Raw genomic sequence first — 18416 nt, forward strand, 5'->3', positions numbered from 1 at the left:
ACATGGCTGCCTGCTGTACTTATACATCTCCACCTGAGGTCCCAAATTTAGACACAACTTAATGTTATTACTGGGTAAACCTGATGAGTTTACTACACAATCCACAGTAAATTGTCTTAAGTGATAAAAAAAATATATATATTAAGGCTGTGTTAACACAGGCAGCAAAATTCTGATCTTTTGCCCAATTATTGACAAAAGAGCTGATCTGATTGGACAAGTTAGTGGAAAAAATCAGAATTGGACTGCCTGTGTAAACTTGGCCTAAAGGTCTTTTTACATGCACATTCAAGTCATCAGTCCAATATTATTTTGAAAGTAGTTTAATGATTGTGTTTACAAGTCAAATAATATATATTTTTAACTAATTGTACAAAAATACATTATTTTTTTCTTAAACAGCTTCTCATTGTTTATGTGCAGAGGACAATTGTCTTCCATAAGTTATGAGAAATTCAAGTATGTTTACAACAATGCTACACATTACAATAGACTTGGAGGTAGGCCTATAATTCTATTAGGTTAATACATTCAGATCTTCATTGAGGTAAAAGTGTATTGCAATCCGTGTGCAACAAGTTATTTGTTTTGGATAATTCATTTTTATCTTGCATGATTTTGAAGTAATTTAATATATACCCAAATCAATGCATAAAATAAAAATATTGTGTTAAGCTTAAAGGTGTTGCAGGTCCAGTGCAGTCAATTCTGTTCCGGTCTTTTAAATTATATTGAGCTGATGAAAGTAACACTGTAAAAGTATGAAAACATTTGATCTGTGTTATTTCCTGGTAGTTGCTGGTTGAAAATACAATCTACACAGGACCTTCTGATCAGCAGGTTTGCATGGGTGGGAGTTTTGACTTTCCATTGTGACATCACCATGCAGTTAATACACCATGACCTATAATAAGAGTTCCAAACTTCCAACTCAGACCACTCCCAGACAGTCCTAGCAAAATTCTAGCTTGAGAAAGTTTTGTGCTAAAAAGCAACGTTTTTCCCATTTTAATGGAAATCTATTACAGTAAGGTACTTTGTAGAAATGTAGAAATGATTTGATGCTGATATAAAAACAGCTGCATTGGGCCTTCAAATGTGCAACCAATACTGCACAGACACACATGCAGAACTATTGTGTGTTTGTGAATTGTGAAAAGGCTTGTGCAATACATGCAAGTAAACATTTCTCAACATACGGTATAACATTGAGCTCCCAAAAGCAGTGATTACATATATGTATGTTATGTTTTCTTCTGTTCCACACCATGTTACATTTGACATGGAATATGATTTGATGTTGTGGTAAAGTTTGTAAACACCAAGTGGGGTTGCTTCTGCTGTACTAGTGGGGTGGGGGGGGGGGCTATATATAACACTTTAATATTTATATATATATTTAATATTCAAGCACATTTTATATTTGTTTTGCCTCCCCCATTTAGATTTCAAGACTCCCATGAAAGCAGTGGCTTATACTCATTTACTAAGTGGACTATCCTGGTTAAAATGAAATACAATTTTACAGCTACCAAAGTATATTTGGGGCTATTGAATTGAGTTTGAATTTATAATAATCTGGAGCAAGGCACCCTATACTCAGTTGGCAAAAGATGAGTCAGTCAGGAGACAAGTCTACCAGTCCACTACTCTACTGACAGCAACCGCTGCACGGCCTAGGCTTGGGTTACAACCATGTGACTGGCTGCATGGGGGAGGCGAGACTGTGTTTTTAGGAGCGCGACACTAGGGCTTACTATTTCTGATACCGAAATAGCCCACTGTCAGGTGGAACCTTACACATTGTGCTCGAGTTACAATTTGACCAAAACACAGTGGATAAGACGCACATGTGAGAACGGAAAGTGCATTTCAGTGGGGGGGGGGTTTGTCCTAAGATTTAGCAAAAATATGTACAAAGTTATATCGTTTTTTTTTCTCACTCGTAGGTACATGTAAACATCTGTGTGACTTGGTATGCATCCTGGTCTTGACAGTAGTGCGTGACCATGTCAGATGGCTGTGTGCTTTTCTCCATCTCTGAGCTGTGAGGGTAGAGAAATTGTAGTAGTTTACATTGACATAAAACCGTTGAAATACTATTGATTGTGATGACTGTTATGGAATTGCTCCAATCTTAAATAAAGTACTGGCCCGTTATCTAAATGTAGCCAAATCCCATTCATCCATCCTATTTTGTGGAGATTACGTGCAGCCTTCCATGATAGCCCACAGCCTGTCAACCAATATATACTGATTTATTTTGAGGACTCACCGTTTTCCTCTGGTTACTGAGACAGAAAGTGCATATGGGCCTGAGCGGGGGGCTGCTGCTGTTGATGTTGGTGCTGCTCTGCAGGATGCTGTGGTACCTGAGACAGGGCTGTCCGTCCAAACACTCGTCCCCCAGCAGCAGCACGTTGGCAAGGTGGGAGATGTAGCTGGACGCCAGGCGCAGCGTCTCGATCTTGGACAGTTTCCTGTCGGCCGGTTCTGTGGGGATGAGGGTGCGCAGCGCGGTGAAGGCCGTGTTCACGCTGTGGGTTCTGTCCCGTTCCCGCGCGTTGGCTGCCTGTCTCTGTTTGCTAACGCCCGGCAGACGCCTGCTGCACCCCCTCTCCCTCTGCCTGGCTCCCTCCCGGCACCCTCCCTGGGGGCTACAGCCGCCGCCCGTCGACTTGTTGTCGGAGCTCTCCTCGCTTCCACTATCCAGCTCGTCCAGGTCGGAGGGGAAACCGTCCGGCGTGGCACTCTGTTCGCTCCCTGTGGACTTCATGGTGGACCTGGCTGGGTGTCTAAGGCGGGGGGACTGAGCTGCAACTGTGTCTGTTTCATGGTGCAGCCGACTGCTGCCAACCACTTTATAAAAGCAGAGTGAAAACAGCACCTGGGACCAGCTGCCGCCGTGTGATCCGGTGACTGGGGGTGGGGGATCCTGCGCTAACTGGGCTCACGCCATTCCCTTGGCAGAGCAGCATGCCATTTCTTGAATAACGGATCCGTTCTGAGCCCAGTCACCATGCATGCGGCCTCTGGAAAAGGAAAGACAGGTGGAGGCTAGAGAGTAGAGGCCACCTGTCGTGGTTCTTTGGGTGCTAGAGGTTTATATATATAACCCCCCCCCCCCCCCCTCCACAGAGAGCCAGCACACTCCCACTTTGCTCCTAACCCCTGCCCCTTGACCCCTAACCCTTCCATGTTTGCAGATCTGTAAGGTGGAAGCTTGACCATTACACTGCTTATACCTATCCAGCCCCTTCAGATCTGCACGCATTGAGGGGTCAGGGTGTGACAGTGTCGATGCACTACATTAACCTTCTCCCACTCTCAGCCTAGGTAAAGACATGGTCATGCTGTGACTCTACTCCCTCCTTCATCACAAACCTTCATTTTCTCATCTCCTGTTTCCTGGAAGTCTTTCATCTTCTCCCGCTGAGTCTAACTACCGGACGCCTCAACAACATGCACACATTCGCACAAGCTTCTATTGCACGCAAAGGTGCAAAGGTCACGAAATGATGACAATGCAAATCTGGACATAGTGAAAACAGTCATCCGGTTTACATTAGACCACTGTGTCAGTCAAATGACACTGATATTTAGAACACGTTGCAAAGTTTCGCATTAGGATGTGTGTTCCTAGAAATCCTGTCAGTATGATTTGGGGAAGCATTTCGGGGGAAGTGCTACTTCGTTACAGCATGTCAACAACTCTCAGAACTCAAATTCAAACTCAGTTCAAACCCCAGTGAAGGAATTACTCCTTGGTCTTAGAGTCATGACACCAGCTTCAGCGCCCTCCGACCAGGACCGTGAGTGAATAGTCCAGGTGTATCAGTCACCCTCCAGCTGTTCCTCCACCCCATGGCAGTCGCCCCATAACCTGTGCCATCTTTAGCCTTGATATAAATATCTGTCAATGCACAAGTCACTTATATAGTGTTACTTCAGTAAACTTTAAGATCATCATACCAAGATTCTTTGTCGTGATACCAACAACAGTTTGTGTTCCCGGGAGCAAGGTAAGTTGTGTGAAAAGATAATTCTAATCACAGCAATTTCATGTCAATAGGTTTGAATGATTTCAAAGGGCCAACTGATGCTAATCAATGCAAGCATAAATTGTGGAAATGAAAATGTAAAAAAATGACGGGAGGTGATTTGTATGTGCGTTCTTGTTTTGGTATTTCAAGTCTATACTATGGGTTATATAGCAATAGACTGCATGTCATCACTAGATGGCAATATCGCACTGGTGTGGAACTACTATGAGCCATTTTGACAGAAGTACTTTTGACAGCCTTTATTTGTGTAGGTGGGCACGGGCATACATGCACAGGAATGGTGCTGTGTCAGCCGTGTGTGGGCTGTGTGTGTGTGTGTGTGTGACAGCACATTGGTTGACTTACTCGTGACAAGTGCGTGACATGTTTGACGCAGCAGCTCTGTCACTAACACTGTTGACAGAGGGAGAGCTCAGAGGCAAACTGCTCCTGAGAGAGAGGGGGAAGAGAGAGAGCAGAGGGATAGGGGAGAGAACGACAAGAGGTGGGAGCGAGAGAGGAGAACGAGAGGGAGAGGAGAGGAGAGGGGGCTGAGAGATTCAAGGAGCGAGGTGCAGGCCTACGTGCTTGTCTGTCTGTGCTAAAAGAGAGGTGTAGTTAGGTGTAGTTCAGCTTTTTCTTTCTGTTAGTCGGGTCATTAGCAGCAGCTGCTTCTCCCCTTTGCGTCTGGACCATTATGCAACACGAAGAAACTTTGCACCTCCCAAATCACTTTGATTACCACCCATAGACGGGGTACAGGCACACTTTATTGGTAAATATGAAGGGTTTAGAGAGATCAGACAGTGAGACTGGGGACTAACAGAGGACAGGGTGAAAAGAGAGAGAGAGAGAGACAGAGGGAGAATAAAATAAAATACCTTTGTCACGTGTCGTAAACAACATGTGCAGGTTAACAGTGAAATTCTAATTGACGGATCATTTTCCAACAACGCAGAGTTAAACATAAAAAGTAGAAGTAGTGACACAAGGAATAAATACACAGCGAATAACGAATAACAATAACGAGTAAAAATAACATGGCTATTTACGGGCAGTACCAGTACCGAGTCGATGTGCTGGGGTAAGAGGTGATTGAGGTAGCTATGTATATATAGGTAGGGGTAAAGTGACTAGGCAACAGGATAGATAACAGACAGTAGCAGCAGCGTATGTGTTTAGTGTGAAAGTGTGTGTGTTTGTGTGTGAGTGAGTGTGGCGTCAGTATGCATGTGTGCGCATGTTAAGTGTGTGTGTGTGTGTTGGGGTTTCAGGGTAAGTATGTGTGAGTGTGTGGGTGGTCCAGTTTGTGTGCATAGAGTCAGTGCAACAGAGTTAGTGCGAAAAAGGGTCAATGCAGATAGTCCAGGTAGCGATTTGATTAGCTATTTAGCAGTCTTATGGCTTGGGGGAAGAAGCTGTTCACAGTGCTGTTGGTTCCAGACTTGGTGCACTGATATTGCTTGCCGTGCAGTTGCAGAGAGAACACTCTATGGCTGGAGTGGCTGGAGTCTTTGACAATTTTTTGGGGGCCTTCCTCTGACACCACCTGGTGTAGAGGTCCTGGATGGCAGGGAGTGATGTACTGGGCCGGAATCACCACCCTCTGTAGCGCCTTTACAGTCGGGTGCCTTGCAGTTGCCATTCCAAGTGGTGATGCAGCCAGTCAAGATGCTCTCAGAGGCGCAGCTGTAGAACTGTTGAGGATCTGACAGAGACAGTCAGACACAATCAGACAGAGACAGTCTGACAGAGACAGTCAGACAGAGAGAGTCAGACACAATCAGATAGAGACAGTCTGACAGAAATAGTCAGACAGAGACAGTCTGACAGACACAGTCAAACAGACACAGAAAGGTAAGTTGTGACTACATTTTGTTGAAGAGGAAGATACATGGTCATGTCTGTGACAAAATTAACAGTGTTTTTAATGCAAGCAATTCAGTTATTCCAAAAGAAACACATTTCCATAAACTCATATCTTTCAGCATCTTGTGAGGGATAAACAGCAGAGAATACAACAGTCATTTCCCATCACAAAGTTTGTTCCGCTTCTCAAAGTTTTAACCGAGAGAGACAATCACTGAGGGTGGATCTCAGGCCTTCCCATGATATTTACCATCCAGGAGTTAGTGAGGTTGCCACAGAATTATTCAGAACACTATTTCAAAAGCAGAGGCTACTTGCTTGGGTTCAACTAGAATTAGCTGCCCGTATGCAGAGTACGGGGGATTAGAACAAAGATACGCAAACATCAACTGACTTGCAAAAAGACTAATCCTACTGAGCTCAAACAGGGCAACTAAGACTCATTTTAATGAGATTTGAAAACCAACGACAAAAGGCTGCTGGAGCCTGTCGTAATTGGCTCAGAGTTGATGCGGTTTGGTGGTGGTTTTATCTGCTTAATCCCCATTTCCTCCTCATCCTCCACCTCCAGTGACTTACATAGTGAATGTCTGTGGCCCCTGGGCTAGGTGAGGCATCCCTCTAACCCCTGTCCCCCTAACTTCCTCACTGCATCATTACCAGGGGCCTCATTTATAAATGGTTTGGTATGCACAGATTCGATCGTAAATTGTTCATGCATATGACAAAAGGTGTACCACAGGGGTCAGTACTGGGACCTGTTCTCTTTACTATTTATGTAAATGAGAATGGTATATCTGTTAAAACTTGTATTATTCATCTGTATGCAAACAACACTGTCATGTACGTCATTGCCCCAACTGTTGACCAGGCTTTGTTAGAGCTGCACAAAGCAAAAGGGGACCATCGCGCTCTTCCAGAAGCGCGGCTGGTGTGTAAAACCCGTGAATTCAGACAAACAAAAGGTGTGATGGGTCCGCACTCAAAAAATATGTTGCATAAAGCTTCATGTATAAAAGTAAGCTTTATGGGACATATTTTTGAGTGCGGATCCATCACACTTTTATGTGTTAGAGCAGCAATCTGACCTTGTTACCTTACAGAAAGCCTTCGTTGGCTTAAAACTTGGACTTATTGCAGAAAGGACTAAATACTGTATATGTTGTTCTCTAGTTCTCACAAGAATGTTTCAGCTGGACTACATGTTTATTCATTGGACGGGTTGACAAAGACTTAATGCTTAAAAAAACATACGGATGAGCTAGTTAAAAAGCTACGGCTCCTTTTTTATAAATACAGTTGAAGTCGGAAGCTTACATACACTTAGGTTGGAGTCTACCATAGGGACATTTGTTTTATCACTGGCGACAGTTTTAATACTCATCACTGCATCCTGTATCAAAAGGTTGGCTGGTCCTCATTAAAGTCCCATTGATCAAGTCATTACTCCCTATTTGTTCACAAAGCCCTACTACACAAGCTTTCAACTTACCTAACTTTGTTGTTAAAGTATAAAAATATATATATGAGAGACCAAACCATGGTTGGTTAACTCTTGAGATTGCTCGGGCCAAATGAGGTAAATCAGCTTTTAGTTTTAATGCACCTCATTACTGGAACCAACTGCAAAATACACTGGAATTGGATGCTCTGATGCCGCATAGGGAAAATGTAAATATTGATTGGGGAACTATTTGCTGTGGAATGTGGCTGTTTTCTTGATTGTTTGTTGTGCTGTATTTTAGTTTGTTTCTCTGATTTTCATTTGATTTGGTCTATGAATTGCATGTGCAGATTGTGTGTGCAGGGCTCCTTTGCGAAAGAGACCCTGATCACAACGGTGACCTGTTTAAATAAAGCTCAAATTCAAAAAAATATAGACATTACACAAACCACATTTCTTCTCACATTTTAAGAAATGATTGTATGCAGAATGAGGATCGAGACTATGTATTGTACATATGTACAACAGTATAAAATTATAAAAGCATCAGACAACCAAATAAATGACAATTCCAAGCAAGTTGTTAGTTTGATCGTAAAACTGCCAACTCGGTGAGTTTGTTCCACAGTATACAGGACTGTTTTGTGCTTTGTTTAAATCTAGTTTTTTTTTTAAAGCCAGACTTTAATAGATAAAATAGAGTATTATTGGTTATAAGAAAAAGTGTTATACATATATTATACATATATTATGTACAGATCATAATCTTTGGAATTGTGACGTATATTACAAATTATTTTGAAGAAACAAAAGACATGGGCATCGAGAATCCTAATAGTCAGTGTGGTGGTTCCATTAGGAGTTTCATTGTCTTGTTTCAGCCCAGCATCTTCAGTACATAGTTCACAGACCTCCATCAGCCTCGTGGAATTGGGAGCTGAAAAACACCATACATATTTCGGCCACACTTATTCCACCGTGCATTCATACAGTCTTGAAATGGACCAGCCAATGCAAAAGAGTGGAAAAGCCCCCATCAATAAGAGATTTCTGACTTTCAGGCGTGAGCTTGGTGCTCAGCTTTCAAATTATATTCCCAATTCCTCTCTTGATTACAGTCACAGTAAGTGTTGGGGTGATGTATCTACTTACCTTATGGGAACACAGGACCCCTGAATATCCTTTCCTGCAGGCACAGACATTAGGGCGGATACATCGGCTCCCATAAAGACACTTCTGTTCACAGAGTGCTGTAGAAATGACAGAGAAATCACAATGGAGAAATGTCAAATTTGAAATGAAAATCACAATGCAGAGAAGAGAGAGAGAGAGAGAGAGAGAGAGAGAGAGAGAGAGAGAGAGAGAGAGAGAGAGAGAGAGAGAGAGAGAGAGAGAGAGAGAGAGAGAGAGAGAGAGAGAGAGAGAGAGAGAGAGAGAGAGAGAGAGAGGCAGCAGGTGAGGAACGAGGCCTAAATCAGCCTAGCATCCTAATAATGGCATCGTCATAATGACAGAGCTGACACTAATCTCTCTCTACTCATATTACCATCCTGAGGATTCTGGGTAAGTCCCAGAGAGGGGCCAAAATGGAGCCACGACAACACAGTCGCCATAATCATCCCATCCAACCTCATTACCATGCATAACTAAATGTGAACACTGGGACTGCCTTTGAATTTAAGGCAGGAATGACTTTATTATACACTTGAATACCCCTGTGTGGACTGAATTTTATAGATTTTATTACGCCGTATACTTGGGAGATTTACTTACAGCTATTAGTGGTTTGATAGAAAGAAATAAACAGGGCTGAGGCAGTGTAAACAGATAAACAGAAGTGATGACTCATCTTTACGTACGGTGACTTCACTATAAAGGGAGTTAAGTGCTTCCGTTCCTCTCATGACTCCCGAGTCATTCTTCAAAGTCATGTATTGGCTGGTTAATGCTGGGATGCTAAACGAGCTCACGCAGGCACTACTAGTGATACTCTGACGAGATGTAGCTGTCAGTGTTTGTGTGTGTGCAACCAACACACACAGCGGATTGTTAACGTGGTTGTTGTGGTTGTTGTTGTTGTTGCTGCTGCGATGAGCAGATGATAAAAGTTGTTAACGGAGAGCTTGTTAAGCATGGTGGTGGTGAGAGTGAGCTGACGAGGGACGTTTTAGAGACGTATGAAACTGGCAATAAACGTCAATAAAAGAGAACTATTGTAAAATATACTGTGTACATAAAAATGTATATAGTGTGTATAAGCTGGAAGTAGAAGAGGGGTGGTAGGGTTAGGGGAACATAATAAAGGAAAATATACATAAAATATAGAATATAGAATATGTAGAATATATATATATATATTCCCCAAAAATATATGGGGGATTGGAAATTATGTAGACAATTACATTGATGGAAGTCACAATCTAGCTGCAATATTAAAGCTGATCTACCCCTTAAGAAAATAAAGAAATAAATAAAATTGTTTATCAGCAGTAACTCTGGGGGAATAACCACTGTCTAAATCGGTATCTCATTGGTATCATAAACCAGCCCAGGACTGTGTAGAGCTGGTCTCAGGAGTCAACACCAGAGGAGGCTGGTGGGAGGAGCTATAGGAGGACGGGCTCATTGTGATGGCTGGAATGGATTGAATGGAACAGTTGTCACGTTCTTTCAAAATCGAACCCAGAAGCAGACCAGGACAAGGAGAGTAGGAAGAAGGTGAGTATTTATTTACAAGTGAATGTGAATGGGTAGATATATCCAGGTGGCGTAGCGGGCAGCGGTGGTGAGTTGATGGGAGTAAATAGGTGGATCCAATGGGGTAGCGGAATCCTCCGACGACCAGGCGGGAATGGGGTAAATGATCCGGATGAGTACAGTGCCTTGCGAAAGTATTCGGCCCCCTTGAACTTTGCGACCTTTTGCCACATTTCAGGCTTCAAACATAAAGATATAAAACTGTATTTTTTTGTGAAGAATCAACAACAAGTGGGACACAATCATGAAGTGGAACGACATTTATTGGATATTTCAAACTTTTTAACAAATCAAAAACTGAAAAATTGGGCGTGCAAAATTATTCAGCCCCCTTAAGTTAATACTTTGTAGCGCCACCTTTTGCTGCAATTACAGCTGTAAGTCGCTTGGGGTATGTCTCTATCAGTTTTGCACATCGAGAGACTGACATTTTTTCCCATTCCTCCTTGCAAAACAGCTCGAGCTCAGTGAGGTTGGATGGAGAGCATTTGTGAACAGCAGTTTTCAGTTCTTTCCACAGATTCTCGATTGGATTCAGGTCTGGACTTTGACTTGGCCATTCTAACACCTGGATATGTTTATTTTTTAACCATTCCATTGTAGATTTTGCTTTATGTTTTGGATCATTGTCTTGTTGGAAGACAAATCTCCATCCCAGTCTCAGGTCTTTTGCAGACTCCATCAGGTTTTCTTCCAGAATGGTCCTGTATTTGGCTCCATCCATCTTCCCATCAATTTTAACCATCTTCCCTGTCCCTGCTGAAGAAAAGCAGGCCCAAACCATGATGCTGCCACCACCATGTTTGACAGTGGGGATGGTGTGTTCAGCTGTGTTGCTTTTACGCCAAACAAAACGTTTTGCATTGTTGCCAAAAAGTTCAATTTTGGTTTCATCTGACCAGAGCACCTTCTTCCACATGTTTGGTGTGTCTCCCAGGTGGCTTGTGGCAAACTTTAACCGACACTTTTTATGGATATCTTTAAGAAATGGCTTTCTTCTTGCCACTCTTCCATAAAGGCCAGATTTGTGCAATATACGACTGATTGTTGTCCTATGGACAGAGTCTCCCACCTCAGCTGTAGATCTCTGCAGTTCATCCAGAGTGATCATGGGCCTCTTGGCTGCATCTCTGATCAGTCTTCTCCTTGTATGAGCTGAAAGTTTAGAGGGACGGCCAGGTCTTGGTAGATTTGCAGTGGTCTGATACTCCTTCCATTTCAATATTATCGCTTGCACAGTGCTCCTTGGGATGTTTAAAGCTTGGGAAATCTTTTTGTATCCAAATCCGGCTTTAAACTTCTTCACAACAGTATCTCGGACCTGCCTGGTGTGTTCCTTGTTCTTCATGATGCTCTCTGCGGTTTTAACGGACCTCTGAGACTATCACAGTGCAGGTGCATTTATACGGAGACTTGATTACACACAGGTGGATTGTATTTATCATCATTAGTCATTTAGGTCAACATTGGATCATTCAGATATCCTCACTGAACTTCTGGAGAGAGTTTGCTGCACTGAAAGTAAAGGGGCTGAATAATTTCGCACGCCCAATTTTTCAGTTTTTGATTTGTTAAAAAGTTTGAAATATCCAATAAATGTCGTTCCACTTCATGATTGTGTCCCACTTGTTGTTGATTCTTCACAAAAAAATACAGTTTTATATCTTTATGTTTGAAGCCTGAAATGTGGCAAAAGGTCGCAAAGTTCAAGGGGGCCGAATACTTTCGCAAGGCACTGTAACTGAAGACAGAACAAACGGAGGTAAGTTTAAGGCAAGCAATACGTAAAAAACAACAAAACAAATTCTATCCAACTTGAGGCTGATACTATGGCACAACATACTGTTCATGGCTAACGATCCGGCAGGAAATGGATGTCAGGTCCGGGCTTATGAAGAGGAGAGATGATGATCAGGACCAGGTGTGCAGATAGCTGATGGGATACAGGTGCGGGTAATCAGAACTCCCAACTGGCTACATTGCCCGGCAACCAGACAGGGTGCGTTCCAGGACGCCGGAAAAAACACTCCAGGACAGAACACAGGCAAAAAACAGACTCAGGAAACGGGATTCGTGACAACAGTATCAAGCACATCAAACATAAGGAAACCTCATGTTTGACTTCTAGCCATTACAATGAGCCTGTCCTCCTATAGCTCCCCCCACCAGCCTCCTCTGTTCTACACCTAACAATGTAATTGTAGTAGAGACCTGGCGTACGCTAGACACACGTAATAGGGGAAGGAGACAGAACATTTGTCACAGAGAGAGTTCCACTCTCCACAGAAGAACTAGGGTGGTGGGATGCAATTAACAGACGATTTCAGATAATTAACCTAAACACACCACTCTCTTCAGAGAGGAAGAGTGTGTGTGTGTGTATGTGAGTGTGTGTGTGTGTGTGCGTGAGTGTGTGTGTGTGCGTGAGTGTGTGTGTAGGCTCGCGAATGTAGGCGTACTTACGGACTTGGCATAGCATGCTCTGCCAGCCTGGAGGACAGTGGCAAGTGTTATGGCCAACACACTCTCCTCCATTCAGACGCTTCTGTAGACAAGTGACTGGGGAGCGACAACACAACATCAATCAATTCACAAACCACTGCCGATGAATGAGTTAACTCTGGCTTATGAATGAGTTACGAATAGCTTATGAATGTGTTATGTATGGCTTGTGAACGTTCTGAATGTATCGTTCTGAATGTGTTATGTATGGCTTATGAACATTCTGAATGTGTTATGTATGGCTTGTGAACGTTCTGAATGTATCGTTCTGAATGTGTTATGTATGGCTTATGAACATTCTGAATGTGTTATGTATGGCTTATGAACGTTCTGAATGTATCATTATGAATGTGTTATGTATGGCTTATGAACATTCTGAATGTGTTATGTACGGCTTATGAACATTCTGAATGTGTTATGTATGGCTTATGAACATTCTGAATGTGTTATGTATGGCTTATGAACGTTCTGAATGTATCGTTATGAATGTGTTATGTATGGCTTATGAACATTCTGAATGTGTTATGTATGGCTTATGAACATTCTGAATGTGTTATGTATGGCTTATGAACATTCTGAATGTGTTATGTATGGCTTATGAACGTTCTGAATGTATCGTTATGAATGTGTTATGTATGGCTTATGAACATTCTGAATGTGTTATGTATGGCTTATGAACATTCTGAATGTGTTATGTATGGCTTATGAACATTCTGAATGTGTTATGTATAGGCTTATGAACATTCTGAATGTGTTATGTATGGCTTATGAACGTTCTGAATGTATCGTTATGAATGTGTTATGAAGTCCTTAGGAACCATTGAAATAAACAGAGTGACACCAGAATATCTTTTGCCATGTTGTAATTGTGTCCATAAACAGGCTTTTGCATAAAGCGCTTCACAAGCGGTTAAACATTCTAGGTGACTACCTGCTGCTATTAAATGCTTGTTTGTGATCGCCTGCCGTCGGTGAACCACTACACATCCCAAACGCCATGATTAATTGTTTCCGTACGCACACGCCTCCACAGCTAGCGTGGAGGCGTCTGTTTACAGGTGGCGGTGCAAACTGTGGAACTCCTGCGGGAGCCCACGGACGTTTACCGCGCCGCTTTCCTCTGCATCCAGATGGACAGTCGCACACATCTGGGCCCGCGCACCGCCCGCCGCTCACGCACATGGGCTCACATACACCTGCATAAGGGGGGGGAGGGCGGGATGGAGAGGGAGAGACTTGAACTTACCATCTCAGCTCCTACACATTAGCCAGAATAACGATCCACAGTATCTCACACGGCAGAGAGAGATTGTCAACTGACCCGCGCATTTACTGCACCTGATAGGCGTAATCAATGCGGTGGAGAGGACAGCCAGTTCTACCATGAGCACATTGCTGAAGCTATCACGGCACTAAATACCCATTAGTAGCAGGTTGGTAATGGATAGCTAAATTAAAACCTTCACGTAAAACCCCCTTGCATGCATCACTACTCTTAGTCAATAGCACTCCATAGCATCAATTTGACTATACCCAGTCTCCACATGAAGCTCTGAAATGTTGGTTCCTGCTCCCTCGGGCGGGCGCCTCTTACTGGGTGCATCCATCAAATGCTTCCCTCATCCATATGGCTCAATTTACCCGCCAATATGCTGTACATTAACACAGCGCTGGAATGAACTGGCTCCACTGTGTTGAGGGCACTTTGTCAGACTGACACACATATGGTGGTGGGTAATAGATGAGGAGGAGGAGGGGTAGAGGACGAAGAGAGAGGGGGGGGGTGGAGGAAGAGGAGGTGAATGAGGAGCAGGTGGAGGAGCGGGCCATGGAGGAGGAGGGGGAGGTGGCGTGGCTTTATTCACTTTTTTCACAGTGCCACCCGGTGTATCCCTCGGCGCAGGAGCAGACGCTGTTTCTCATGCCTACGCCCCCGTTCTTACAGGGAGGGCTGCAGACAGCTGGGAAACAGCAAGAGATAGAAAGAGAGAGAGAGAGAGAGAGAGAGAGAGAGAGAGAGAGAGGAGAGATGGAGAAAGAGAGAGAGAAAGAGAGCGAGGAGAGATGGAGAAAGAGAGCGATAAAGAGAGGTGGGGAGCAATGGGGGTGAGAGAGAGAGTGGGGAGAGAGAAATAGAGAGAGAGAGAGAGAGAGCGAGAGAGAGCGAGCGAGAGAGAGAGGTGGGAGAGAAAGAGATGCACCTAAACCTCTGTCAATCTATTGGATTAGTTTTCCTTTCATTCAACAAGTAAATACACAAGTCAAAACTCCCACAGCAGGCCCATGACTCTGTGTTGTCGTCAGGACAGCACGTGGGCAAGGACATGGGCAGACTGAACGTTGTGTGTGTGTGTGGCTCAGCTGGTAAGAGTGTGATGCTAGCAACGCTAAGGTTGTGGAGGCCACACACTAAAAAACGTACGCAGCCACTTTACTGTAAGTCACGTTGGATAAAAGTGTCTCCTAAGTGCAACAATTAAATGACTGCAATTTACCGTGCAATTTACCGCTACTGGGCGCCGTAGAAGGCCCGGGGACAGACACAGGTGTTCAGACGAAGACAAGTCCCTCCGTTCAGACACATAGGGGAGCACACAGCTGGAGGACAGACAATCAGAATGGTCAACCAATCAACTGACCAATCAATCAATCAATCAATCAATCAATCAAATGTGTTTATAAAGCCCTTCATACATCGACAGTTGTCACACAGTGCTTTACAGTAGCCCAACCTAGACCCCAAAGGGCAAGCAGAAGGACAGAGGAACACACCAGGAAGGGTAGCTTGCTGCATGCGCAACAGCTAATGGGGATCCTAATAAACTAAAAGAAAGTGTCCAGGACCAGAGCTGTACCTGTCTCACAGGAGGGTCTGGTCCAGCCAGGCAGACAGGCACACTCATCAGGAGACACACACTCTCCTCCGTTGTGACAGTGGCGGTTCCACACCACTGCAGAACAGATAGATGGGATAGTGAGCAACACAGATACCATATACGTTATTGACGTAGCATTGTTCTGGACAATGTTCTCCACCTATATGGTATACCCCAATTCATGCAGGTTAAGTTAAAAAGAATACAAAATTATTTGAATTTTTTTCTCTCACACCTTTCAAATCAAGGAGGGTTCGGAACTTTACAGCTAATTATCTCAGAGTCATATTTTGGCAGATAAAACCATATAATTCCAAGGTCACGATATTACTAGAGTGGTTCATGTCATAAACTTTTCTAACCATTTCATTCTGTGGTGAGGAGGGACACAGATCCATTTCGTTCTGTGGTGAGGAGGGACACAGCTCCATTTCGTTCTGTGGTGAGGAGGGACACAGCTCCATTTCATTCTGTGGTGAGGAGGGACACAGCTCCATTTCGTTCTGTGGTGAGAAGGGACACAGCTCCATTTCGTTCTGTGGTGAGGAGGGACACAGCTCCATTTCATTCTGTGGTGAGGAGGGACACAGCCTTGACATTAACACTATTGGTTCGCCAAGTCCAATCCAATTTAAACGCGAGTAACCTGACAAAGATCCATCTTGGAATAAAAGACAAATTAAGGGTTGCAAATCAAATCAAATGTTATTTGTCCCGTGCGCCGAATACAACAACGAATACGAATATGTGAAATGCTTACTTACAAGCCCTTAACCAACAATGCAGGTCAAGTAAGAGTTCAGAAAATATTTACTAAATAAATGAAAGTAAAAAATTCTATAGAAAAGTAACACAATAAAATAAGAATAACAAGGCTTTATACAGGGGCTACTGGTACCGAGTCAATGTGCGGGGGTACAGGTTAGTCGAGGTAATTTGTACATGTAGGTAGGGATAAAGTGACTATGTATAGATAATGAACAGCGAGTAGCAGCAGTGTAAAAACAAAAAGGGGGGGGGGGCTGTCAATAGAATTGTCCGGGTGGCCATTTCATTAATTGTTCAGCAGTCTTATGGCTTGGGGGTAGAAGCTGTTAAGGAGCCATTTGGAACTAGACAGTACCGCTTGCCGTGCGGTAGCAGAGGGAACAGTCTATGACTTGGGTGACTGGAGTCTTTTACAATTTTTTGGGGCCTTCCTCTGACACCGCCTGGCATATAGGTCCTGGATGGCAGGAAGCTTGGCCCCAGTGATGTACTGGGCCACTCGCACTACCCTCTGTATGTGGCAGAGCAGTCACGTGTGTGGGTCCTACTTCATTTGTGAGTGATGGCATATTCAATTTGCATGATGAATGACTTGTGATGATGTGTGCTGAACTCACTGGTCTCACATCTGTGGCCCCACAAAGCCGTAGGGACAGGAGCAGGTGCTGGGTCCCACGCATGTTCCTCCATGCACAGAGCTGTGGGTGGGGATGTTATGAATGCGTTACGCATGGGTTATGAATGCGCTTTGCCCACACATTTCTCCATCAGTCAGCTAGGACTAGGAAGCAGTGTCTCACTACAGCTTGGTTTAACCTCATCTCCATTGCATTGGTGGGACTCTGATTCTGAGCTGTAGGTGGCAGTAGTGTTTCAAGCCTCTGTCAGTAATGTCTCAAACCAGCTCAAGGAGGGCGGGCTTATCACAACTGCTTCATTAGATCTGCACTCGCTGGCAAGCACACACCCAGATGTACAGTACCGGACACGGACCGGACTTCCCTCAGCACTGCCTTCCCGTCTTTGCGTGATGAGCTTGCTTTCTCTGTGTGACGACGAGCTCCTGTCTGTAGTCTGACACAGAGACAGTTCTGATTGGCCCCTAACACGAACAGATAAGCCGCGGCCCATACGTCACCCTATTCCCTACGCTACGCACTACTTTTGACCAGATCCCGGTAGGCAAATGTGCCATTTGGGACGAGGGCGTATAATTACCTGTCACCCCGTGGTAGCCTTTTAGGCACTCACACGCCCCCGGGGCGACGCACTGGCCTCCGTTCCGACACTCAGGTTTACAGATCGCCGAGGAGAAGATTGTGAGGACGTCAAACGATTCGGAAGGCCTGTCAGGTTAAGCAATGCACAGGAATCAAAAACAACCATATCAGGATGATGATGTGGCATTTTGAGAGACGAAGAGAGAGCGAGAGAGAGAGAGTTTGATGGGGAGAAGAGGGAGGGAGAAGGGAGAGCGAGAGCAAGGGAGAGAGAGAGAGAGAGAGAGAGAGAGAGAGAGAGAGAGAGAGAGAGAGAGAGAGAGAAAGAAAGAAAGAAAGAGAAAGAGAAAGCGTGAGAGGGGAGAAGAGGGAGGGAGAAGGGAGAGCGAGAGCAAGGGAGAGAGAGAGAGAGAGAGAGAGAGAGAGAGAGAGAGAGCGAGAGCAAGGGAGAGAGAGAGAGAGAGAGAGAGAGAGAGAGAGAGAGAGAGAGAGAGAGAGCGAGAGAGAGAAAGAGAGAAAGAGAAGAGAGAGTTTTACCTGTTTGAGAGTTGGTCCCGGCGAAGCCTGGTTTACAGCGGCATGTGTTGGGAGCGGCACACTCCATGTTCCTGCCACACACATGCCTGCACACAGCTATAGATAACAGGCAGGCAGGCGACACACACACACAAACACAAACAGAGGCAGCACCAAGGGCCAATTACAAGCTGCTTCCATCTATTTCAACTCCAACCTCCCTTACTGCATCTGTACAGAAACATCTGTCAACTCAACCCAACCCACGCTGCTCTGGTACAGAGAGCACTCAGCTAGTCAGCTTGAAAAACAACCATCGTTAGGGGGCCTTTTGGAGAGGCTAGAGAAAGGCATCACTTTCATTCATAGAAAAGGATTGATGCACAGGTGGTATTCAATACAGCCGGTAAATAGCAATGGT

At 44.3% G+C, this 18416-nt stretch overlaps 1 protein-coding gene and 1 pseudogene across 1 annotated transcript; both read right to left on the reverse strand.

Moving 5' to 3' along the window:
• Nucleotides 1-307: 307 nt before the first annotated feature.
• On the reverse strand, nt 308-3079 carry LOC139413082 (transcription factor 15-like). The gene is made up of 2 exons (XM_071160127.1): nt 2276-3079; nt 308-2045 (listed from the first exon to the last, which is right to left on the reverse strand). The coding sequence occupies exons 1-2, from the start codon at nt 2774-2776 to the stop codon at nt 2013-2015; spliced, it is 534 nt and encodes a 177-aa protein (XP_071016228.1). The 5' UTR covers nt 2777-3079; the 3' UTR covers nt 308-2012.
• Nucleotides 3080-8272: 5193 nt separating this feature from the next.
• LOC139412563 (von Willebrand factor D and EGF domain-containing protein-like) overlaps nt 8273-18416 on the reverse strand; it is a 58002-nt pseudogene continuing 47858 nt past the window's right edge.

This window comes from Oncorhynchus clarkii, chromosome 7, assembly GCF_045791955.1.
Source record: "Oncorhynchus clarkii lewisi isolate Uvic-CL-2024 chromosome 7, UVic_Ocla_1.0, whole genome shotgun sequence".
In the NCBI taxonomy this organism is placed as follows: Eukaryota; Metazoa; Chordata; class Actinopteri; order Salmoniformes; family Salmonidae; genus Oncorhynchus; species Oncorhynchus clarkii.